The sequence below is a fragment of the Aspergillus versicolor genome (assembly GCF_001890125.1).
Source record: "Aspergillus versicolor CBS 583.65 unplaced genomic scaffold ASPVEscaffold_2, whole genome shotgun sequence".
Lineage (NCBI taxonomy): Eukaryota > Fungi > Ascomycota > Eurotiomycetes > Eurotiales > Aspergillaceae > Aspergillus > Aspergillus versicolor.
Genome location: NW_024467525.1, coordinates 4,357,060 through 4,380,198, shown reverse-complemented (window position 1 = coordinate 4,380,198; position 23,139 = coordinate 4,357,060). Strand labels below are relative to the sequence as shown.

Here is a 23,139-nt window from a genome sequence, read left to right as displayed (position 1 = left end):
CCGGCCTATTCTGGGAATTATTATTACCAGGTGTAGGTTGTCAGGGAATATCAGTCAAATTAATTCATTGGAGCTACATCAAACTACCTAGATAGCATGGTCCCTTTGACGGTTCACCGTCTCTACCTATATTAAGATCTAGTGTAAACTAGAAGGCAACCAGCCTGAGAGTCCCTAACAGGCCCATAATAGCACCAGCCAAGGGAAAGAAAGCCCGGATAGCGTTGAACCGATTCCAGTTCTGTACCAGGCGCTCAGCGTCCGACCAAGGCGGAATGTTTCCCTTCTTCACCTCACTCTCAAGCCGAAAAAGGGCCTTGTTTGTCGGGACCATGGCTGTCAAAGTAAACGGCACCATGCTGATAGTGATTAAACCTGCTGCTGCGAAAACAGCCCACGTATCGCCCGCCCAGTACTTGCTGGCGGCGGCAATGCCGTACAAGGCGGTCGTAGTGAGGCAGATTATAGGGCCCTTGATATGACCGTTGAGGAATATCCGACTCCAGTGACGGAGTAGATGTCCGGGATCGGTTGTTGTGTCGAACAGAGATGGGACTGCGAGTAGGTATACGCTCATCATCGCGCCTATATGCATCAGTTGGTACTTTGATGACAGAGAAGGTGTATTACCGGACAGAAATGACCCGGTGATGACGGCGATGGCCTCCACTCCAACGCTCCTCATGGCGATATACTATTGTGCATGTATCGTAACCTACAGTGGGACTGCTCCTGTCAGCTTTATACCGAGAACCACTGACTCTCGGAAAGCGATCGGTTAAGTGTCTCCGCATGCCGGCTCTTCAGCTGTCTAAACAATATCTAATAAGTACGTAGTATTTATTACGTAGATCGCGCAGCCTATCACTACTAGACAGCAAGCAATCGCCATCATGCCCGCGTGGTCGGTACTTGCCCTAACCGCTGCCCCAGTCGTGGCCCTCATCGCCGGCCAGACAACCCTCTTTTCTTCACCATGGGAAACACTATTCGGAAGCGGCAGCGAGGAGGCCTCCATGGATGGCCGCATCCAAGCTCGCGACCTGCTCAGCTCCCACTTCGGGTGGTACGGTTGGCCCGGCCAGTCCTACGACTATGTGATTGTCGGGGGAGGCACGGCTGGACTGGCCATGGCACACCGTCTGTCTGAAGATGGATCGCACTCAGTTGCCGTGATAGAAGCTGGTGGATTCTACGAGATCGAGGCGGGCAATGCGACTGAAGTTCCCATGTTCTTGTTCAACTATTTTTTCGACAACGGACATGTCAAGAACCCGCTCCTTGACTGGTATCAGTATACCGAACCACAGCCGGTATGACCCTTTTAAAATATCAGGGTTATGACTCACCTTTACAGGGTCTCGCAAACCGGGAAATGTTCTACATGCAGGGAAAGACGCTGGGAGGTTCAACAGCTCGTGGGGCGATGCTATACCATCGGTTAGCCCTCTACTTCCCCCCTCAGACAAACTATACTGACGAGGTGCAGAGGGTCCAAAGGAGCGTACAAGATGTGGGCAGACCAGGTAGGAGACGACAGCTATACATGGGAGAACTGGCTACCTTTCTTCAAAAAGAGCGTGCAGTTCTCTGGACCGTCCACCAACCCTCGTCCAGCAAATGCGACAACATTCAACGACATATCTGCCTTTGCAACGAATACTTCCGAGGAAGGGCCAGTTCAGGTCGCGTACCCCTACCTGACAAACGCCATCTCATCTTGGGTAGACAAAGCGCTCGAAAGGATGGGCTTCCCAGAGGCGCAGGGATTCTCGAATGGCAACCTGCTTGGTCGCTCGTACATCACTCATACGATCCATCCCAAGACACGTCGGCGAGACACTGCCTCCACCTCGTACCTGCAACGGGCACTTCGAACGAGTAACAATCTTAATGTTATTACGCATACCCTTGTCAAACGGGTCCTGTTCGACGAAGAGAAACGCGCAACAGGCGTGATCGTCAACACCGGCGGATTCGAATGGCAGATCGGGGCAAGGAAAGAAGTAATCCTATCAGCAGGCGTGATGCGCTCTCCCCAGCTACTGATGATATCGGGGATTGGTCCCAGAGAGACACTGGAGAAGCTCAATATCCCAGTCCTATCAGATCTCCCCGGAGTTGGCCAGAACATGCAGGATACAATCATCCTAGGCCCAACAAACCCCGTCAAGGTCGAGAGTCACAGCCAGCTAATGGGGAGCAAGGAGACTCTTCCTCGCTCGATCTTCGAATACAACAATTTCCGCACTGGTTTGCTCACGAATCCAGGGCAGGACTACTTTGCGTTTGAGAAGCACCAGCCCGGTTCCCTCAGCAAGGGCACGTCCGCAGACATTGAGAAGGCTTTCCCGGCGGACTGGCCGACATTCTCATATATTGCGCTAGACGACACCTTCGTCCCCCAGTACGACGGCAGGAATTACTTCAGCATGTCTGCTGCGCTCCTGGCGACGTTCAGTCGCGGCACCGTCACGATCAATAGCACCAGCACCGCCGACAACCCCGTCGTTGATCCGCGGTGGCTCGATGACCCTCGCGACAAGGAAATGGCAGTCGCAGCATTCCGGCGATGTCGAGAGGTCGTGGCCTCGGAAACAATGCAGGAGGTGATCGACGGCCCAGAGCTGCTCCCAGGATTCGAGTACCAGACGGACGAAGAGATCCTCGATTACATTGCGGAGACTTCGGATGCGTATTATGCGGGTGTAGGAACTTGTGCTATGGGCAAGTCCAGCGATCCCAAGGCAGTTCTTGATTCAAAGGCGCGAGTTAGGGGGGTCAAGGGGTTGCGCGTGGTGGACGCGTCTGCTTTTCCGTTTGCAATTGACGGACAGCCCATGGCGACGGTGTATGCGCTGGCGGAGAAGATTGCAGCGGAAATTCTAGCCGGGAACTAACATTACGAATGTAGTTTGAAGTTATCCAGTTGATGGATTTGGATGCAAACGCTACTTGCTAGGGAATAGTTACACATCCAAGCACCCCCAAGATCAAACCAAGGCATATTCCCACCACAATCAGGTTCTCCTTCCCGTATCTGTACTGCATATGGGCCATCCCTCCTTGTGCCAAATAGCCCAGTAGTACGCCCCAAGTCTGCTTAACTGGCCCGGTCGCAGTGACTCCCACGGCCTGGCCCTGAAACTCATACGCGCGGTCGGCAATCTCACAAAGCGCAACCCCAAGGTCGGCATAGCTCAGAGCGGTCACCTGTGACTCGCCAATAATCAATCTATGACCGGTGGGCTTGCTGCCATCGGCATCGTGCAATGTTGGGGGGTCGACAAGCACGTACTGCAGCAACCCAGCCAGCGACGCCTCGTGCAGAACCTCGCATGCGCGTCTGAGATCGCTATAACCCGCAAACAGACAAAACGAGACAAGTCGGTGCACGAATCTTGGCACCTGCGCGGCGAGCGCGGGGTTCAGCGACGCAGAGCGAAGCTGGATGACCGTGCATGAGGACAGCGGTTGCTGTCGGCGTCGGCGTCGGAGGGCGTCAACGACGGCGGTTGCGCTGTCCTGCACCAGGCTGGTCCCCATTGGACTTCCATTCTGGCCCACGCACATAAACAGGACACTAGCATTGTGGAGAACAGCGTCGAGGCGCTCTGGATTGGTGGATTCGCCCTGGAAGATGCGGATTGTCGGCGATCGACGCTGGTCCAGGCCCGAAAACATTGCCAGCAGCTTTGGGCGAGAGCGGACCAGGATGTTGATGCTGAAGGAGTCATTTTTATTTTCGCTCGCCGTCTGGAGGAGACAGCGGAGGACACTCGAGCCGGTGGCTCCTGTTGCTCCTAGGAGGGCGTAGGTTGGCATCTTGCCTTATGCATCCATACAAAGGGGTGGTGCGTGCATGATATATATCTGTACGGCCTCAATATCGGTATAGAGCGGGGCATGAACATCTTGTATTGTAAATACGCTACTTGGGCACGACCACGAAAATAGCCTGCTCCTTACCATCATACTGATACGACTCAATAATCTCCAGCCCAGCCTGGTCAAGCAGCTCTTCCCACTCCAAGCGCGTACGCTCAATAGCCCCCAGTGAGTCCATCATCAGCAGATCCATAAACGCCGCCTGCCAGGGAACCCCAGTAGCCGGTATGACAACCTCGTCAATCAAGATGCGCGACTGTGGACCTAAAGCAGGGATAATCTGCTGTAGGATCTCGATGCACTGTTGATCCGGCCAGTCGTGCAATACGTGCCTGAGATAGTAGAATTTGGCGCCGTGAATTGGCTGCGGCTTGAAGAAGTTGTGCTCGACTAACTCAACGCCCTCTGCCGGCTGGGCTGCGGCCAGGGTCTGGGGAATGTCCTGGACAATGACCTTCCCTGGAAGCTCTGGGAATTTGGCGCGTAGAGCCTTTGACTGTTGTCCGAAGCCTCCACCGATGTCCACCATTAAGGTCTTCTCGGCGCTGGGGAAGTCGCCTAGTTGCTCCAGGACAGGGAAGTGGTCAACCCAGATCTCAGGGCGTTGAAGAGCCATGAGATGGCCGAGAGACTTCATATGTTTGGGATGCTGAGGCATCCATTCGAAGAGCGTTTGGTCCGTGTTGAATGCTTTCTGGAAGGGGCATTCCTTGTTCGACACGATCTCCTTGTATCCAGTTTCGGCCAGGTAATCAGGTAGAACTTGAGTGCATGGACCGGAGATGTCGAATCTAAAACGCATCAGCACTGCAGCTGTGAGAGAATCTGCAACATACAGTTGTGCAATCGTCCCAGCTGCATCGGGGTTGACGAAGACGTCTGTGAATGCGCTTGACGTATACTCCTGCGAAGCCGTGTCTTTGATGAGACCAAAAGCAGCCTGGCTGCGCAGAATTCGTCCTGGATTTGTTAGAAGAGTCTCGAAGTCACCACTGCGCACACACACCAAGGAGTCTAGGAGCAGCGCCAGTCTTCTCCGCCAATTCTGCCAGCGTCACCGGGCTTTCACTCTCCTTGAGGATACGGAATATGTCCAGATCAATTGCGATCTTGGTGAGGGCAACTTGCAGGGGCTGGAAATAGTCAACGAGGTTCAGATTCGATTCTCTGGGGGAAAATTACACCACTGCTCAAGCGCATCACAACATCCCAGTCCGAGTAGAAGCCAACCTGCAACTCACGAATATGGCCTTGAATTTGACGCCTGCCGTTCTGGTCGGCAATGGCGTATTCATCTTTGATTTGTTTGAATATAGCCTCCATGGTGAATATAAGGAACTATTCTTGAAAAAGCGTGGGCGAATCAGCTGAACTATAAATAAATACCAGCCAGACAGACCGGCGAGCGTATCGGGACGAGTTTACCCAAGTAGAATAAAAGAAATTGCACGGCCGATTGAAACATCCCGCCAGCAGAGGCATGCATCACATTAAACTATATACTCCTCTCCTTCGGCAACGGATACTCTCCTATATACCTGTACGTCCACGGCAGAAAATGGAATAACAACCCCGTAAAGGCATAGTAAAGCCCATCCCACGGAAACCTGACATTGCTGGACGTCGGAACAACACTAACGCTGCGCATATGGTACCGTTCATCATCGGCATCCGCGACCTCAACCATCCCCGCCGCCAAGTCCAGGAAGGAGAGGGGCGTCTGAGCCCTGTCCAGTCGGACCTCGTGCCCACGGGCCTCATCATGCACTAGACCCCCAGGTTTCACAAAGGTTGCCGAGAGCCAGTCTGACTGGGCGCGAAGGAACTCCTCCGCAGCAGCCAAGTCCCGATACAGATGCGAGACAGCGGTTTTGAGAACCCAGTGGACAGGGGCAGGGACATCATCGCAAAACGAGGGTTCCAGAGATGCCGAGGAGATCATGATGAGGCGGGGGGGACGGGTCTCTGGTGACGATGATTGCAGTCGCTGTAGAGACGCGACAACAGTCCGGGCTGTCTGCATGGCGATAGAACAACCGGGCATGTTATCGACGATGGCGACTACCAGAAACACGGCATCGGTCCCCCGGAGACATTCATCGATAAGGCCATTGTCATCAAGACTCCCTTGGAAAACCGAAAGCGCTTTCGAGGTTTCTGCGCCGGGACAGTGTCGGTAGAGCTTCTCTTTGGACCGGCAGTAGGCGTGGATTCTGGCGTCGGGTCGATCAAGCAGTACTTGGACGATCGCCCGGCCAGTATTGCCTGTAGCTCCCAGGACGGCATAGGAAGGCATTGATGATTATTCTGGCGGTGATAGGGCTGATCGTGGGCTGATCTAAATGGTGTCGCTCGCTCAGCGACTCCGGCTGTTGCGCATCGGGCTTCGGTTGTGGCCCTTCTTTTATGGAATTATTCTTCTGCGAGGACGAGGACACAGAGCTTTACGAATACAGATCCGCATCGGAGTATCAAGTGGGAATGCTATTCACATCAACCCCCCTGGGACCGACCGAGCCCCAGAGCAGTGTCTACAACATCCAGCTCTCCGCGAGTGAAACCCCAGGGAATACGCATGTAGATGGCTTGACACAGGCGAGCGCAGACCGCGTGTCCGAGCTGCTGATGATCAATTATGCGCGATATCATACTCTCTATGCTGCAGTGGGCTTTCACAGTAAGTCAAAACAGCCGCCGTGAAGCGATATAGGAAACCTACCAACGCGCAACAGACCACACGGTGCACCACCTCCTCACTTTATTCGCTCTCGGTGCGACTCCAGATGAGATACGGGATATGTACGATCTGAATATCGGCTACCAGTCACTGGTACAGTATCGGTCGGCCTCGGTGGTTGTCCAAATGAAAGACCGAGAGTTTTTCAAGAAATGCATAGGAGACCTGAGCTACTACGACAGCTTTTTGCGGTTCTTTCAGGATGAGATTGCGCAGCGCGGGGTCCCTGGTGTCGTAAACGAGTATCTGTTTGGGAATACTGAGCATTCGAATGATCTCCTGGGACGGATGCACTCCGGTCGGTCATGCCCTCTCTATAAAATAAACCAGGACGTATACTGAGTGAAGAAGGCTTTCTACACCCCATGATCCACCTAGGATGCGGACTCGAATTCAATCAACCTCTCCTCGTAGCAGAGGCGCTGGCGGCAGGCTGTGTTCACGATGACTGGCCGAGCTCGTTTCTCTTCCCGACAGAGAAATACCAGGAAACACATCCAGGGATTGAATCCAAGTCGATGCTTGAGGTGATGGACGATCTACATAACGATCCGGTTATCAGCAATGCAGTCCAGTTAACAGACCCCCTGAATAAAATCAGCGACGGCCTTTTAGCCAAAGTGTGCGACGAGCTGGTGCCCTACCTAGCACGGTACCGCGTCACTCCTACAGACGACGAACTGTATCAACAAACGGTCCACATGGTGCATACATGTGCATACATGGTGGGAGCAGCCCAGTGTCCAGGAAAGGTCGCAGCTCTAGATTTCGTGATGCTGCATACCCTAACCCTCTCAATATTCTACACAACATTCCTAGCGCAGGAGTGGATCTCGAACGAGAATAAAGCGCGCTTGCTGCAGTTCAAGGTCTGGGGCGACTTGGTCACCTACGCAGGGTGTGGATGTGCGACCCTCTACCCAGACCGGATCACCGGTTATCGACCTAAACGGCCAGATCAGGGATGGAAGGAGCTAGTTCATCGTGCAAACATCTATGGGGACGATGGGCACATTTCCAAGGTTACTCGAGCTTTATTACATGCGGAGAGCCTGCCGGATCCATGCCCTGGGTTCCCGCTATGCAAAGACGATTTCATCAGGATTGCGCACCTGAGTCTTGATTCTGTGGAACGTATGCTCGAGCCGGACCAGTACAGGGTGCCGGAGAAGATTCGAAAGGAAGTCGGAGAGGAGATGGGCCAGGACGAAGAGGTCATCCGGGTCATGGTGCGATGGGTACGATGGTGTGGCGTCGACGGTGCATGGGATGAGTTTCCAGATCTAACTGACTGAAACGGAATAAAAGTTACAAGTTGCGATAAGGACAGTATCTAGTGCAGTCGTTTCTTTAGTAACCAGGATGGCGTATATTCTAATGATTCAGCAGTTGCCAGAGGTCTTGGTATTTAAATCCATATCCCCAAGAATGACCAGCTAAGCCATGCTCTCTACCAAGCCCAAGTCAGTTAATAAATATGAAACAAGCGAGTTGCCATTGAAGCGCTGGGCTTGATATTCCCCGCGGCATATCCATCCACACCAGTCAGACTGCGCACTGGGTTATAAGCCAAGAGAAAATTTTCCGCGTGAAGAGAAATTGATCCACTCAATCACGGAGTTAACGTCCACCTGTCCGGACTCCGCACGCTTCTCCGTGTCCATTCACGCCTATTTCTTTACAATATCCTCCAGATGAACTACCCCGGACCTTGTTCCATGTGCATAACATATCCTCGAAATGACTTCCTATCTGATCACCGGGTCCTCTCGCGGGATTGGCCTTGAAATCACCCGGCAGCTGGTCGAGTCTAATGCTGAAATAACCATTTTTGCTGCAGCCCGGTCTGCAACTTCGCCTGGGTTTCAAGATCTGTTGGAAAGGCACCCAACTCAAATAATACACGTGCCTTTGGAAGTGACAAGCGAAAATAGCATTAAAGCGGCTGTATCGCTTGTGACCGAAAAGCTTAATGGCAGGGGCTTGGATGTGCTCATTAATAATGCGGGCGTCATGAACGCGGCGCGCCTTGAGGACATGTAAGTTTGCACTCATTGCAGAGAAACAGATCGTATCTGGCGTCGAGGAGCTTTGAGAACTAATGGCTAAAGGACCGACCTTGACGAGACTTTCCGGATCAATGTCAGCGGCGTGCACTCTGTTACGCGGGCTTTTCTGCCAATTATGAGGGAGGGCCGGGAGAAGAAGATACTAAACATGTAAGTCATTTATATATCGTGCATTTACGCAACGGCTAATGGGCCTCTAGGTCTTCCACGGTGGGTTCGATTGCCTTGCAGCCAGACTTTCGCATGACACCCGTACCTTCATACAAGGTCACAAAGGCTGCATTGAATATGCTCACGGTGCTTTATGCCGATGAACTCAAGGATGAGGGCTTTACAGTGTTCTGCGTCAGCCCAGGTGTACGTTTTATGGATGATATATTCAAGGACATAGCAACTAACGAACAATCAATACAGTGGCTGAAGACTGAGTTGGGGGGTGAACACGCGGATCTTCCTGTGGAAACTGGGGTCAAGTCAGTGTTGGAAATTCTTTCGAGTGTTGGTGGAGAGGACAACGGACAGTTTTTCAATATTGAGGTGCCAGGATGGGAGAAATACCAGCGAGAGAAGGTGCCTTGGTAGATTGATTATTGGAGGAATAAGATGAGTTGTTTCGGATACGATGCATATATAGAATATGACGCAGATTGACACTTCGTCGTCATATAATATTAGCGTCTCCCACTCTGCTATGATCAAACCATGAACAATAATACCGCCTGTATCGCGATTTCAGCTTTCATGAACTGTGGAGCGAAGGAAAAATATTTCGGCCAATCAAAAGATGGTTCCAGTGTGCTGGCAGAGGGATTGCGGGCCAGGCCGGGGATCCGGTGGAGACGAATCACTTCCAATCAGATTGCTCCACTGTTGTTCACTGCCTGGGAATGTATTTAACAGACAGACCCCTTCCCGACGCGTCATGTCCAACCTTGCGCTGACTTGCACTGACTCCTGCACCATCCTTCAGTCGTCGAGGTCCTTTACAAAACTACAGGGCTCCTACGTCGGATATCATGTTTCTCGGTCCCATGAAGAATGGCGTACCATGGGGCCATCGCTGGCGGTCGTCTGATACCTTCATTGTCAGCACGATGAGCCTGGCGATGTTCACTGGTAAGCATATTATGTACCTCAAGAATCCAGCACTGTTGCTAAATTATGGCGACTTTAGATGATCTGCTTTTTGCATTCATGATACCTCTATTACCCACGATTCTAGAGGATAGAATCGGCCTAGACCCAAGCCTTACGCAGCGATACACCTCGATATTCCTTACAGAGGGAGCGCTCGTTTCAATTATATCGAGCCCATTTATCGGGGCGCTGTCAGACGCGGTCTCCAGTAAAAAGCTGCTTTTACTGGGTCTCCTTGTGCTGACCTTGATAACTACTGCCTGCCTGTCACTCACAGTTCAGTGTAAGTATATTCTACTCCTTGCGAGATTCGACGAGTGAAGGCTGACTGGAATGCAGTGCCGTGGCTATTTATCGGTCGCTTCTTCCAATCAATCACCAGCAATTCCCTATGGATCGTGGGCATGGCAACTATGGTCGAGAATCTTGGGTCAGAACACATCGGCAAGATAGGCGGCCTGGTCACCACGCTTCAATCCACCGGAACCACCGCGGGGCCATTTCTCGCGGGCCTGTTGTTCGAAGTGGGAGGGTACTGGTGTGCGTGGGCGGCTGCGGGAGCATTCCTTTTGGTGGACATAACTATGCGTCTCCTCATGGTCGAAAAGTCTTCCGGTTCTCCCGCAACTGTAGAGGACAGAGTACGGGATCGTCTTCTCCAGGACGACACCTCTACACTGGACAGTGACCAGTCTGATGATCGGGTTTCGTCGGACCTGCGCAGTTGGCGATTCCATGCCTACATGTTCCGTCAATCGCGCTTCGCTGCGGGAATCTTCTGTGCGTTCGTTTTTGCCGTGATAATTGGGAGTTTGGAAAGTACCATCTCAGTACATGTGAGAATTGCGTTTGGATGGAGAGCTTTTCATATCGGAATACTGTTGGCAATGCTTCAGGGGCCCGGCATACTACTGGGATCATCAGTAGGTTGGATGAAAGACCGCATCGGCTCACGATTTCCAACCGCAGTGGGATTGTTGGGAATGGCGCCTTTAATTACGCTTCTGGGAATCCCCGGCGACAAACTGTTTCCATGGGTGGAAGATGCGCCCTGGGTGAAGATTGCCTTCATGGTTTGCATAGCAATGATGGGATGTCTATTATCTCTCCAGAGTGGGCTTGGTTCTGTAGAGGCAGCTGGTGAGTACATCTGAGTCGGAAAAATCGATATAGACTAATAATATCCTTCTAGACACGATCAACGCCATCGAGGAACGCGAGCCTGGTAAATTCGGTCCTCACGGAGGCTATGCGCGCGCTCTGGCGGTGATCAATATGACCTGGATGGCTGGACTTATGACCGGCCCCGTTTTGGGAGGACTTCTAGTGGAGACGGCTGGGTATTTTGTTCTGCATTGCTGCCTTGGTAAGTCTCTGAATGGATATAGAAGACAAGTTTCTGATTTTTCCAGGGGTCTTAAGCTTTATGGCAGGATGTGTCGCTCTGCTTTTCCTGCGCTCTGTTCCATATTCATCTCCTGAGAACTAATAGGATGGTTCTTGGAATATAAAGTAATTTATCAATGGTGGCAGTAAAAGTATCAATCTACGTAATATAATATATTATTCCATACATTGCCATTGCATTTATTGTCGCCAAGTCAGAAACGGGTCATGGTGGAAGAAGGTCTGAGTCTTCAGACGACGAGCTGCTTTCTTCACACATTTGAGCGTAGAACTGATGTGAAACCAGTCGGATCATCCTGCGGTCAGTCTTTTTTGAGGGCGTGCGAGGAACCCGCGTACCTAGCAAGAATAACGTTGGAATCATATAAGTGGGGAGGAACACGGCGAGAGATTCCTTGATTTGGTCCACTTTCTGAAGAGCACTCTGGTCTTGACTTGCGTCTTTGAGAGACAGGCCTTCCGTCTCAGAGCTGTCTGGGTGGTCGTTGAGATACAAAAAGGCGGCTAGACAAGGTCCCTGTTTACCATCAATGACACCGAGTAGGTCTACCACAATGGCATCTTTGGACGTAAGACATTTCCTTGCAAGGTGCTCGACCTCGACCACGTCGATCCGACATCCATCGAGCTTTACAATCGTGTCTTTTCGCCCGATATACTCAATCAGTCCATCCTGCGTGTATCGTGCTAGGTCCCCCGATCGATACAGGCGAGCAGATTGTCGCTCTGGATGGAGCTGGGTTAACCAACGTGGGATCGACTCCAAGAAGCCGGCTGGTTTCGTTCGGTCCGATGCCTGATGATTCTGATCAAGATATCCTCTTGCAAGATGAGGTCCTTCAATAACAATCTCACCAATGGCACCGACTGGGGCCAGTTTTTCTGGGCAGGTTGGGTCAATAAGCCAGATAGGACCGCTGGACGGCTGGCCAATAGTAGCCGGTGCACTACTAGTAGCATGTACATTGTCGTTGTATGCACAGCAAACTGCTGCTTCACCCATCCCAAACTGGTTGACCAACTTTGTCGAGCTGTGAGCCCAGTTGTTCAAAAGGTCTTTCGGGAGAGGCTCTCCACCGACGCAAAGAATCTTGAGACTGCTCATTGCTTGTGGAGTTGCCTTTATAGCGACGGTGGGTGTCAGGAACGCAATATTGGCATTCAGACTTTTAATATTGTCGGCCAGGTCCTGAACCGATTTCATCGGCCCCGGCACACAGCAGCAGCCTCCGAGAATGAGAGGAACCAAGAACTCCAGGTTGCTAATGTCAAACGCGTAGTCGTCAAAATGCAGAAACCTGGTATCTTGATCCAGGCCCAAGTTTCTTGCGTAGTCGTGAATGGCGGAGGCGTACGACTTGTGCTCCTGTACAATGGCCTTGGGCTTACCGGTGCTGCCAGAGGTGAAAAGCACCGTGCAGGCGTTGGAGGGCTCAACTACCGGCAGCGAGGAAGATTCAGGCTCCAGAGGAAGCGTCTCTAGCCATTCAGGAGTGATAGTAACGACCGTTTCTATTTTATCGCGGAAGTGGTCCGCATACGTAGGATCGCTCAACATGATCTTTGCACTGGTGCGCTGGATGACAGAGTCGAGGTAGGCTGGGGGATTGCTAGAGTGGATCGAGATGTAGGCTCCCCCAGCCCGCAGAATGGCCAATCGAGCGACAATTGCCCATGTTGACTTTTGGAAACTGCTAAGAACAAATGATTCGGGCTGTACACCCAGGCTTGTGAGATGGTGTGCTAGTCGGAGTGACAAGTTGTCTAACTCCTGGTAGGTCAGGTCGCCGTCAAATGAACGCACCGCAGGCCTTGTTGGATGTCGTCGGCAATTCTCCACGATCAAATCGTGCAGACAATGGAAACTACCGGCTGATTTTGCTTCTGTCAAGCCCTTGAGGACCTGCCTGTGAAAGTCTGAGCAGTAGTCGATCTCCTCGAGTTTGAGGGTAGCTGGATTCGTCGTAAGCTGACGTAGAACGTGCTGGAAGGTCCAGAGCATGCTTGTATTCAGAGAGCTTGCGCCCATTTGCGGGTTCTTGATCCTAGCGAGTATTCGATCATCGTGCTGAATGATGGCAAGCTATACGGTAGATAAAAGAAATGTCAGATCAAGGACGGACCAACGTTTTGAAAAGAAGCATACCTACCTTGAGACTTTCACTACCCGAGCTTGGTCGAGCCAAACATAAGCCCGAAGTCGTCGTGTATATGAGCGAAGAAGTACAGGAAGCTGCAGAGTACCCAGGCTTAGCGATCTGAGTTCCATTGCACTCAGACGATGCTCCACCGGCCTTTTGGACCTCGAGCTTGTCGAGCAGTGTCTGTACGTCCCAATCTGGGTCCACCCGCACTGTGAAAATAGCAGGCAGCTCGAATCTCGAGAATGAGTCGTCTTCATAACTCAATGTTGCGACATCTTCTGGCAGGAAGCGACCAAGAGTCAGGATCCATGCTGCTTTCAACAAATCAGTGCCCAAAATCGACGTCAGCGCCTGAGCCTCTCGAAGGCGAGACCAGGAATGGCCCAGGTCGAGTTCAACGACGTCTTTACAAGTGCATATTGAGTGGGAGGATTTCAAAGATTTAATAGGTGCCTGCGATATCTCAGTACATGGCCTCTTCAACAGAATCGGTGCCATCGTGACAAGGTTGTTTGAAATGAATTGAAGAGAAGCTCGAAGCTTCAGGTCGGTTGTTTGCACGCGGCACCAATACAGGTATTTACGACAGCTGACGATTGCCAAGGCTTCGGGATTGATGGCACGTACTTTGGAAATGGCGATCAACCCCGCCAGCGCGGCGTTTCCTTCGCGCAGCGTTCTTTGGCAGGTATGCCATCATGCAAGGGTTATTGAGACCATGCCTGTTTGCCTGTATTTAAAATGTTTCCCCGAAATTCCACATCACAGTTGACTATTTAATAATGCTACAATCAATGCTAAGTGGTGCTAAACTAGCTCAAGCTCACAAAGTTGGTCATCCGATGCTCCGACTGATGATTGTTGTATAGAGTTTTGCTGGAATCGCCTGCTGCCGATCGCGGTGCCGATCGCGGGGCGGCGGGCCGACAGCCAATAGAAATTTAGTTTCTTTGTCGTGATCAAACAGTCTGAGCCAATAGTATTCTGCCGACTAGCAGGAGCGGCCCCACTGTTCACGACCCCCTGATGGGCCTCGATCGCTCTGTGATGGTCTGATGGCGCTGCAGGTGCCTTGAATGGTCTCACGTCCTTGGACGACTCGAATCATCGTCATCGTCATCACCACGCGGCGCGTTCTGTCAAGTACACTCTGTATTTTTCATGCAATGAGCCCCACTGTTCAGCTGGGCGGATGAACACCCACAAGCAGCATGCCAAAAGCAGCCATTGTTAGTTGTTGACTCATGGCGATTCGTATCCGTAAACATTCCAGGTCGTCATTTTCCTTCTTGCTTTCTATTTGTACCTTTATACAAAATCATCATGACAGTTACCGTGAAGCCCATAGCAAATGGCCACACATCACCAGAGCCTCCCCATTTAGATCACGATTTCCATAATTCCTGGGGCAGCATATACTCGAACAGCGGATTCACGCGCGATGATCGCGCTCGCAAAATCTGGGAGGATTACACGCGCAACCCGGCCAGAGTCGAACAGCAGTACCATCTTCTCATCAACGAATATTCTGAGCGCTTTCAGTCGTTTTTCAAGGGATACTGGCCCATTTCCTTCCATGCGCATGTCAGCGATGCACTCATGCCAACCACGGTAGCGAGTCTTGTCTTGAACACTGCGTCAACCTGTCCATTAGTAGTGGAGGATCCGGCATTGTCGCCGCTTCTCAAAGATGACCCTGAACCTGAGAAAGTCCAGCAATTTGTGCGGGACCTTCTAGGTTGGTCTGATGTTCATGCGACAGCACCGAAATTGGCAATTGTGGAGGGGATTTACGGCAGTGCATATGGGCCTTTGGTAACTGGAAAGTTTACCTTTGAAAATGGCACAGCTGACAGTAAACCAGGCTCACTCATCTGTCGAATGGGAAAGTAGGATCATTGGCGCGGGGCCGACATCAATTATGATCCGTCGGGATGACTTCTCATCGGAATCTACGTTACTGAACAAGCTTACAGAGGCCAAAAAGCAAGGCTGTGTCGCTGTTGTATGTGATCTAGTAAGCACCTCGGACGGTTCAATACTGCCCCCAAGTCTATATCACCTCCTGCTATCCTGCTGCGAGCAAGCACGCATCTGTCTTATTGTAGACGAGGCCATGACCGCAGTGCGATGTGGCGCGCCATTAGCCTGCCAAAGACCAGAATACATCGGCAATGGCAACATCCAACCCGACATGATCGCCTTCGGTAAAGGAATGGGCGTGAGCGGCATGGCAATTAACTTCAACGGACTGATGATGCGACACCTCGCATACCACAAGCGAGACCAAATTCTTCAGACCCTCAAGTTCTGGCGGTGCATGGTGAGCAGGCCCATTGCGGCCCCGGTTCTAATCGAAGCCCTGGGGATATTGAACGTTGCCGAGATGGAGGATTGGCCAGCGAAAAGCGAACAGATTGGGGCTGCATTCCGCGCGTTTGTCCATCAATACGCGCACAATGACAGCGACAAGGAGATCATCCGCGGGCTGGGCGCTTTCCTGGCAGTTGACCGTGAGTTTTCCAAACAATTCCGCGTCATGGCGGCGTTTCGCAGGCGTAGTTCGTGGGCTCGTTGGCTTCCCAAGCTCAACAGCACTGCCTTTCTTGATCCCCAGTCGATCGGGAAGTACTTAATTGGCCCTGGTGCCCGGTCCATCCGACAGGCGATGTCGGACGAAGCACAGATGCATGGGGCCAGGCCATTGTGGTGTTATAGCTGCGGTATTGATACAACTGGGGACGATTGGTGCCGAACGTGCTTCTTAGGGTCTTGCGGCAGCGAGGAATGCGTAGAGGGTTTACGCGCCCATGAGTGTGTCTAGATTATCCAGTCAATCAGCAAACAAAACTTGGCGTTCATTTGATTTGGTGGCAGCAAATGATAGACAGGTGACAGGTGGTCGAGCGTGCATGATCGGGTTCTTTAGCATAAGCAAAAGGCCAAAGCGAGCAAACAAACAAAATAGACACATTGCCATGGCGAATCAGACAGAGGACAGTGAAAAGGACGAACTGTATCCCAGGAACCTGCAGGCGTAAGAAACGGAATTTGTGCCATTGGCCAGTAGGGGCAAACTGCATTTCCTTCGCCCCGCAAACCACCCAGGGGCCACAGCCGCGACAAATAGCAGGATTCTATTATTTTATTATGTTACTTAATTTCGGGTAAACTCCTCCGTATTTGTTCTGCAGTCGTAAATGCTCGACGGCAACAACACCCACGCCCCAGGAAATGAAGCGAATTCTCTTTTTGACCAGCGTTCCACCACATATTACCGATCAATACATTTCGGACAATGACTGGTCGAATGAGATGCTGCCAGCACGTCTCTCGGACAGGGGAGCCTTGGTAACGATCAAGCAATGGACCGACGAGGACATAATGGACACTCTGCTGGAGAGCGACCTCGCCACATTCCTCTGGGCGGAGGATTATGTTCGATATCCCGATGCTTTTGGACGCTTCCTGAAGACAGCCAAACAGGCAATTGAGGCCAATGGAGGACAAAATACCCCCCAGGTGATGAACGGTATTGACCTGGTCGAGTGGAACATGGACAAGAAGTACCTGCTTGACATGCAATCGGCTGGATTCGACATACCCAGGACTGACATATTCGACATGGAGCAACCCTGCTCTGTGTCTGTCGTTCTCCAACGGCTTCAGACGTTTCAGTCATCTGGTCCTCTCGTTCTGAAACCATCTGTATCTGCATCCTCCAATAATACCCATTTTATTCCCGATATCTCTGCACCATCAGCCGAGGATACCGGATACTTGCAATCAGTTGCAAAAGGTGAACTCCAAAGCTCATTCGTCGTGCAGCCATTCGAGCCAGCTATCGCTACAGGCGAATACTCGTTTATTTTCGTCGGGCAACGACTTTCCCACGTTGTGTTGAAGGTGCCCAAGAGTGGCGAGTTCAGGTGCCAGGAGCAATTCGGCAGTCGTGTCACTCGGGTACCTGTTGAGTCAATACAGGAGAAAACGTTGTCTACCGTGAATGCCATCTTCGACCACCTCTGGGACCGGTTTGGGAATGGAGCAACAGGGCACATGGCTTATGTGCGCATTGATGGCTTGGTGGCCGATGAGCGTCCGTTTATCTTGATGGAGATTGAAGCTATTGAGCCCCATCTTTATCTAGAGATGGACGGACTTGAAGACCTGCTCTCTCTTTTGTTGAAATAGACCCTTCTTTAAATGTATATGTTGGATTCCAGATGCTTAGTGAATATTCATTCCTTAGCAACTTATTGGATATGTATTCATATGTATGCGTGATACTCTGTTATTACAGCGATATAACAGGTCCCGATCGCTCCAAAAAGAATCTAAACGCACTGGATTGGCCAATAGGAGACTAGACCGTATTCAGAAAACGAGCATGAGCATGAGTCTTATCAGGATGCCGCGGGCAAATTTCTCTTTTCGACCCCTGGGCTGGAGCCATTTTAATAAAAGCATCTGTAGTTATCCGTGGCCGAACCGCAAGTGCACCCTCGTCAATCCGACCCATAAGGTCCTGAATCTCGACGTTCAACCCAAAAGCCGGACGCAGGAGTATCCACAGTGTCTGCAGCCCGTTGAACATTCTCAGCGCATCAACCACCTCCTTCCAGCGCTCGATAATGCGCGAAGCCATCAAATCACCCCAGGGCGGCGACTCGACAGCCAGATGCCGAAAGAGACTCAGGCGGGATTGGGGCATATATTTCGGTAGTTCGAGAGCCGTACGCGGATTGGAGATGTAGAAATTATTTTGCGTATAGAGCATCTCGATTGTCTCGGTGTATCTGGATATATCAATACAGGCCAGTTTCTTCAACAGGGGACCTACATTCTCTTACAGCTCTGGAGCATGCTCATTGCCCTTAGTTTTCGTGTCTCAGCGGGCGTCCGCGTAGACTTCACTGAAAATGTCCTGCTATGAGCCCTGGGCGAGCAGGCGAAGTGGTCCTTGCTACAGATGCAAGGCAGTGGGTGGACTCGATCATACTCCAGCTGGGCTTCCATGGGGAGTTTGCAGAGGAAGCTGCGGAATTTGTATTTCCGGCCTCCTACCCAGGCAATATGGACCGTCTCAGGAAAAATGAATATTTCCTTGTATATCATATCTCGGATTTCCTGTGGGAGGCGGAAGAAGAGCGACCGGCCCTGGTTGTGCATGGGCTTGCTTTGCACCTTGCGTTTCTTGGCTTTGGGAGTTGGTTCTTCATGTTTTGAAGTCTTTGACTTGGTGGATGCTGGATGTTTCCGTTTTCCCATGGCTTAGCTGGTTGGAAATGATATAGGTTGAGGAGTCTGCGGATTACAGCTTTATAAGAAGATCAATGAGGCTGTGCTGGAACACGCTAACCTTATTTAACAATGGCCAAGTGGAATTAGAGTAACTAGCACTCATGGTGAGCTGTATAAAACATCAAATATACACAAGGATAATCTAATCATTGAAATGCTGCGCAAGAGGCGCCCTCGTGGCATTCCCATACGCCGAACCACCGTAAGTCAAGTATCCAGCATCAACCGGCCCCGAATGCGCGATAATGTCATCATTGTTACCAAAGGTAAACACCGTCTGCATGCCCATGACCATATGCTGCAAGATATGGCAGTGGTACATCCAGACTCCAGGGTTCGTCACACGAATCCGCCACGCCCGCCATCCAGAGGGAACCAACTGACCCGAGGTCTTGCGGTGCCGGTAGAGCACAGAGGTATCGCGCAGGATGGGATGCGTGCCCTTGAGTCGCTCTTCATTCGCAGTAGCATTATAGAGTCCATCGCCGCCGCCAATATCGTAGACATGTCTGCCATGCGCATGGAATGGGTGCGCGTCAACACCGCCGTTATCAACAGCGCCGCGGTTCTGCCATACAATCTCAAGCACCTCGCCAACTTTAGCTGGGAAGGTGCGAGTGAGGTTATCGAACCCGTTGCCTCTGGCGAGGGCGCGGTGATACGTTGCATCGAGGTTGAGCTTGTTGTTGTAAATGTCAACCAAGTACGGAGTCTGGGGATAGGATTCAACCCAGTCGTACCCGTTCTGCAGCCAGATCGTGCGGTCGCTGATGTTCTGGTGGACGTCGACCACAATTCTCCTGGTCACTTCGTGCAGAGCTGGGAAATCGTTGCTTGGATGCAGAGGCTGCAGTTGGTAGTCGAGCCAGCCCTCGACGGCTTTGGCCACGGGGAGTGGAGGAGGCGAAGGGACGGTGATCAGGTCTGGTGAGTCGGTATAAGACAGCACCGCGAAGTTAGTCAAGACCTCAGGTCTCTCCAACGACGTGATCTGGATGTAGAATTGGCGCTTGTTGGCTTTCTTCAGCTCCTCCTCGCTCTTCGCCGTCAGGAGCACGCTGTATCGCTGGCCGCTGGCAATCTGGAGGAAGCTCGTCTCAAGAGGCTTCGTATAGTGACCATCTGCTTCGATGATGCGCACATCGTGGCTCTCAATGGCAAGCGATACAAACGACAGTGCGGCGCCTCCGACAAATCGCAGCCGGTATGTCTTTCCCGGCTCTACGGAGATGGCAGCCAGCCTGCATGAACCGGTGGAATTCGTCGCCTGCCGACTGTGTCCATTGACCTCGATTGCCTTTGTCTCCCCACTCCAGGTAAAATTCGTAGAGACAAGGCCGGCTTCGATTTCCTCGTCTGTCTGGTCGAAATAGTCCGATATCAGCAGGATGCGTTCCTCGTCGTATTCAAATGGCGGCGGGTCCGCTGAATCCACAATCAACCCTCCCCTGGCCGTGACCGCTTGAAAGCCGACATGGGAATGGTAGAAATAAGTCCCTGCAGATCCAATCTCCGGCAACACCTCGTAGTCGAAGAAATGCCCAGGCGGAATGGGCCATTGGCTTGCAGCCGGGGCTCCGTCAGAGAAGGGCGCAGTATACGCAGTCAGACCGTGCCAGTGCTGTCCGAATCAGTAACAATAACTACTAAAGCTCAGTCAGGAGGGATACCATTGTGGTATTCGCATCGGTCATGTCATTATACACCCGGATCCAATTGACCTCGCCCTCGCGCAGGCGCAAGTCCGGGCCGGGAGCGGACCCATTGACCAAGACTGAATGGCGCTCATCGCATGCCTCACTCCAAATCCCTGCGGTCACTCGCAGGATATGATCAGGCGTGAAAGAGCTGTCATGCTCAACAAGGCCAGCCTGGGCGGCAACTGCAAGCCCTAACAGGGCAAGGCTGGTGTAGATTCCACGCATTCTCGTCTGACAAGAAGATCAACCTTGTGAGACTCGCGATGCAGTGAGATTCCCCTGTCAGCATTTATAAAGAGTCGCAAAGGACAAGCAAAGCCAAGCTGGCCAGCCGATCGACATGCAGGGCCACGTTTATTGGTGCCAGCGTAATGGGCGTGCAAGGGTTCATTGGGCTGTTAATTTTAAGCGGCACGCCTGAACAATAATAAGGCTGAAAGAAGCAGCAATATGCACTCAAATATCCCCGAAAGGGGCGTCATTCTGCGCTCTGCAAGCCTCTTTCGTGTTTGTTATTGACTTCTGGTGGCTCCAGACTGCGCCCCCTTACAGCCTCATTCCTTCCACTCCCGACATTCTCTGCCTGGGTTGCAACATATTCGGGATGATAGGCCTGTAGTGTTCTATTCTCCAAGTTTAGATCAGATTAACTTTAGACCATGCTCTTGCGCAAATGTCAGTGCATTAAGCTCCTCCCCACGGTCGCTTATCACTACGCTTCAGAAGCTGAAGGAAAACAGGAGCCATTCTCGTCTAGTCCATATCAGTTCCGTCCATTATGATTTGCATATCGCTAGATAATCAGGCTCCATGCCTTGCAGAGGCTGGATCAATCAGGGCAATTTATGTTGCATTGAAACATTCCCTTAGCAATGCGACCGTTTTATGCTGTTTTGTGCTTCGACCGATATATATATACCGTGGCTAGTCGGTCCGTGCATTATGCTTAATGCACCAGCTGCATTAAGCCTGCATAACTGCTTAAGTACAGCTACTTCAAACAACTAGCTTAAGCTATCAGTTATCGATTCTCAACTTATCAGTCAATGTTGGAGACTGTTAAGCGAATCTCCGCCGGCGGCGAAAGCAGCCAATTAGACGCCGCTTTGTCCGGCGGAAAACGTTGCCCGGCGGAACCAGACTTGTAGAAGGTGGGGAGGCGGGCACAGGTTTTATATAGCCCGTTTTCGGAGTCCACAGTGACTGAACAACTTCAACAACACCGTCTATACCATGGCTCGCGATAGCATTGTGGTCCTGGGGTAAGCTAGTCCTACCGTACTCGGTTGATGGTCACTGACTGCGACAGCGCCGGCATTATCGGGCTGAATGTCGCCCTCGAGCTGTCAAAACGTGGATACGGACGTCATGTCACGGTGATAGCGAAGCATTTGCCTGAAGACTCCCATGTCGACTATACCTCACCTTGGTGGGTATCTCGGAACCCTCTTCACAGCCTCCACTGACTGTTCAGGGCTGGTGCGAATTTCTCGGGCGTTTCAGGCAACGACGCCAATGCCTTGCGATGGGACAAGGCAGGGTATCTGACTCTGATGCGACTGATTGACGAACAAGCCGAGGAGGCGAAATTCCTCAAGAAGACGGAGTCGATTGAATACTGGGACGAGGAACCGTCAATGGACAAGATCCGAAGTGTAACCGAGTACCTGCGGGATGTGAGTTTCCCAGCATTTAGAATATAAACAGGAGCTAACTAAGACAGGTTCAAGCAATCCCGAAAGGAGAGTTGCCACCGAACGTCGCGTTTGGTCTGCGCTTTACGACCATCACACTGAACGCACCAGCCCATTGTCGCCACCTGCAGTCTCTCCTTTCACAGCCGAGATACGGCTCAGTACAATTTGCTCGACAGGCAGTAACAACGCTAGACAATGCCTTCCTGTCATCAAACACTAAACTTGTATTCAACTGTATCGGAAATGCCGCGAAGGCACTTCCCGGCGTCAGCGACCAGAAGTGCTATCCCACCAGAGGCCAGATAGTTCTGGTAAAAGCACCCCAGGTCAACCAAAACACCATGCGCCACGGGAAAGACTACGAGACATATATCATCCCGCGGCCTCTATCCGACTCGACGGTAATTCTCGGCGGATACATGCAAAAAGGCGACAGAGAGAGCAAAGTCCGCGACGAAGAAACACGGTCGATTTTGCATAGAACGGGAGAATTGCTACCGGCGCTTAAATCCAACGAAACACAGGTTCTTAAGGTTGCAGTTGGGTTTCGGCCGTCGCGAGAGGGGGGAGCTCGAGTGGAGAGAGAGCAGTTCAATGGGCGAACAGTCGTGCATAACTATGGAGCTGGAGGTACTGGATATCAGGCTGGCATGGGGATGGCGCAGGACGCAGTCGGTCTGGTACAGGGGGAGCTGGACATGTTGCCGATGAGCAAACTGTGATTGACATTTACAGCATTTTTTTTTTACAAGAAATTGCAAGCATACTTCTCCGCAACCTCCTAGGCGCAGAAATTCAGTATCCCCAATCAACCGACGCAAGCCGTATGTCAACAGCCGGCGAATGGAGGAGGGACTTAAGTACTGATACTAGTATTGATGATAACGAGCTATCTCCAAGTATCTGTGGTGATAGATTCGGGAAATACTTAGGAAGGTTGATTTAACGTCTTAAACACTGCTGGGGTTGAAAACAATGCGCACCCAAGAGACTGAGCAAAAGATGAATGCTAAACTAAACAGACCATGCATAGCAAAAATAGGAGACAGTAGCCAT

At 51.6% G+C, this 23,139-nt stretch overlaps 13 protein-coding genes across 13 annotated transcripts; 6 read left to right on the top strand and 7 right to left on the bottom strand.

Annotated features, from left to right (window-relative positions):
* Positions 1-148: 148 nt before the first annotated feature.
* On the bottom strand, positions 149-685 carry tpcL (anthrone oxygenase tpcL; the record flags this gene model as incomplete). The annotated part of the gene is made up of 2 exons (XM_040814400.1): positions 149-585; positions 631-685. 2 exons carry the CDS (start codon positions 683-685, stop codon positions 149-151), a joined length of 492 nt encoding a protein of 163 aa, XP_040665279.1.
* A 208-nt stretch (positions 686-893) lies between these two features.
* On the top strand, positions 894-2,900 carry ASPVEDRAFT_81128 (GMC family oxidoreductase; the record flags this gene model as incomplete). Its single annotated transcript, XM_040816978.1, has 3 exons — positions 894-1,313; positions 1,358-1,440; positions 1,490-2,900. 3 exons carry the CDS (start codon positions 894-896, stop codon positions 2,898-2,900), a joined length of 1,914 nt encoding a protein of 637 aa, XP_040665278.1.
* Positions 2,901-2,958: 58 nt separating this feature from the next.
* ASPVEDRAFT_26322 (uncharacterized protein) lies at positions 2,959-3,825 on the bottom strand (the record flags this gene model as incomplete). The annotated part of the gene is made up of 1 exon (XM_040809887.1): positions 2,959-3,825. One exon carries the CDS (start codon positions 3,823-3,825, stop codon positions 2,959-2,961), a length of 867 nt encoding a protein of 288 aa, XP_040665277.1.
* A 106-nt stretch (positions 3,826-3,931) lies between these two features.
* ASPVEDRAFT_125078 (uncharacterized protein) lies at positions 3,932-5,211 on the bottom strand (the record flags this gene model as incomplete). The annotated part of the gene is made up of 4 exons (XM_040806239.1): positions 3,932-4,679; positions 4,725-4,848; positions 4,895-5,021; positions 5,071-5,211. The coding sequence occupies 4 exons, from the start codon at positions 5,209-5,211 to the stop codon at positions 3,932-3,934; spliced, it is 1,140 nt and encodes a 379-aa protein (XP_040665276.1).
* ASPVEDRAFT_38923 (NAD(P)-dependent oxidoreductase) lies at positions 5,071-6,344 on the bottom strand. The gene has a single exon (XM_040811799.1). The coding sequence runs from the start codon at positions 6,182-6,184 to the stop codon at positions 5,384-5,386; it is 801 nt and encodes a 266-aa protein (XP_040665275.1). The 5' UTR covers positions 6,185-6,344; the 3' UTR covers positions 5,071-5,383.
* Positions 6,345-6,369: 25 nt separating this feature from the next.
* Positions 6,370-7,920, top strand: ASPVEDRAFT_126175 (questin oxidase family protein; the record flags this gene model as incomplete). The annotated part of the gene is made up of 3 exons (XM_040806339.1): positions 6,370-6,565; positions 6,621-6,923; positions 6,974-7,920. The coding sequence occupies 3 exons, from the start codon at positions 6,370-6,372 to the stop codon at positions 7,918-7,920; spliced, it is 1,446 nt and encodes a 481-aa protein (XP_040665274.1).
* A 445-nt stretch (positions 7,921-8,365) lies between these two features.
* ASPVEDRAFT_126259 (SDR family oxidoreductase) lies at positions 8,366-9,276 on the top strand (the record flags this gene model as incomplete). Its single annotated transcript, XM_040806350.1, has 4 exons — positions 8,366-8,664; positions 8,737-8,844; positions 8,895-9,051; positions 9,109-9,276. 4 exons carry the CDS (start codon positions 8,366-8,368, stop codon positions 9,274-9,276), a joined length of 732 nt encoding a protein of 243 aa, XP_040665273.1.
* A 434-nt stretch (positions 9,277-9,710) lies between these two features.
* Positions 9,711-11,320, top strand: ASPVEDRAFT_81122 (uncharacterized protein; the record flags this gene model as incomplete). The annotated part of the gene is made up of 5 exons (XM_040816977.1): positions 9,711-9,810; positions 9,869-10,114; positions 10,171-10,971; positions 11,024-11,197; positions 11,244-11,320. 5 exons carry the CDS (start codon positions 9,711-9,713, stop codon positions 11,318-11,320), a joined length of 1,398 nt encoding a protein of 465 aa, XP_040665272.1.
* Positions 11,321-11,443: 123 nt separating this feature from the next.
* On the bottom strand, positions 11,444-13,880 carry ASPVEDRAFT_81121 (putative NRPS-like enzyme; the record flags this gene model as incomplete). The annotated part of the gene is made up of 2 exons (XM_040816976.1): positions 11,444-13,321; positions 13,389-13,880. 2 exons carry the CDS (start codon positions 13,878-13,880, stop codon positions 11,444-11,446), a joined length of 2,370 nt encoding a protein of 789 aa, XP_040665271.1.
* Positions 13,881-14,548: 668 nt separating this feature from the next.
* Positions 14,549-17,576, top strand: ASPVEDRAFT_187715 (uncharacterized protein; the record flags this gene model as incomplete). The annotated part of the gene is made up of 3 exons (XM_040809009.1): positions 14,549-15,197; positions 15,247-16,010; positions 16,724-17,576. Exons 1-3 carry the CDS (start codon positions 14,706-14,708, stop codon positions 17,574-17,576), a joined length of 2,109 nt encoding a protein of 702 aa, XP_040665270.1. The 5' UTR covers positions 14,549-14,705.
* Positions 17,577-17,748: 172 nt separating this feature from the next.
* On the bottom strand, positions 17,749-18,653 carry ASPVEDRAFT_26316 (uncharacterized protein; the record flags this gene model as incomplete). Its single annotated transcript, XM_040809886.1, has 2 exons — positions 17,749-18,181; positions 18,226-18,653. The coding sequence occupies 2 exons, from the start codon at positions 18,651-18,653 to the stop codon at positions 17,749-17,751; spliced, it is 861 nt and encodes a 286-aa protein (XP_040665269.1).
* Positions 18,654-18,828: 175 nt separating this feature from the next.
* ASPVEDRAFT_123902 (uncharacterized protein) lies at positions 18,829-20,611 on the bottom strand (the record flags this gene model as incomplete). Its single annotated transcript, XM_040806134.1, has 2 exons — positions 18,829-20,307; positions 20,357-20,611. 2 exons carry the CDS (start codon positions 20,609-20,611, stop codon positions 18,829-18,831), a joined length of 1,734 nt encoding a protein of 577 aa, XP_040665268.1.
* Positions 20,612-21,619: 1,008 nt separating this feature from the next.
* On the top strand, positions 21,620-22,805 carry ASPVEDRAFT_26314 (FAD-dependent oxidoreductase; the record flags this gene model as incomplete). Its single annotated transcript, XM_040809885.1, has 4 exons — positions 21,620-21,648; positions 21,696-21,815; positions 21,861-22,062; positions 22,110-22,805. 4 exons carry the CDS (start codon positions 21,620-21,622, stop codon positions 22,803-22,805), a joined length of 1,047 nt encoding a protein of 348 aa, XP_040665267.1.
* Positions 22,806-23,139: the final 334 nt, after the last annotated feature.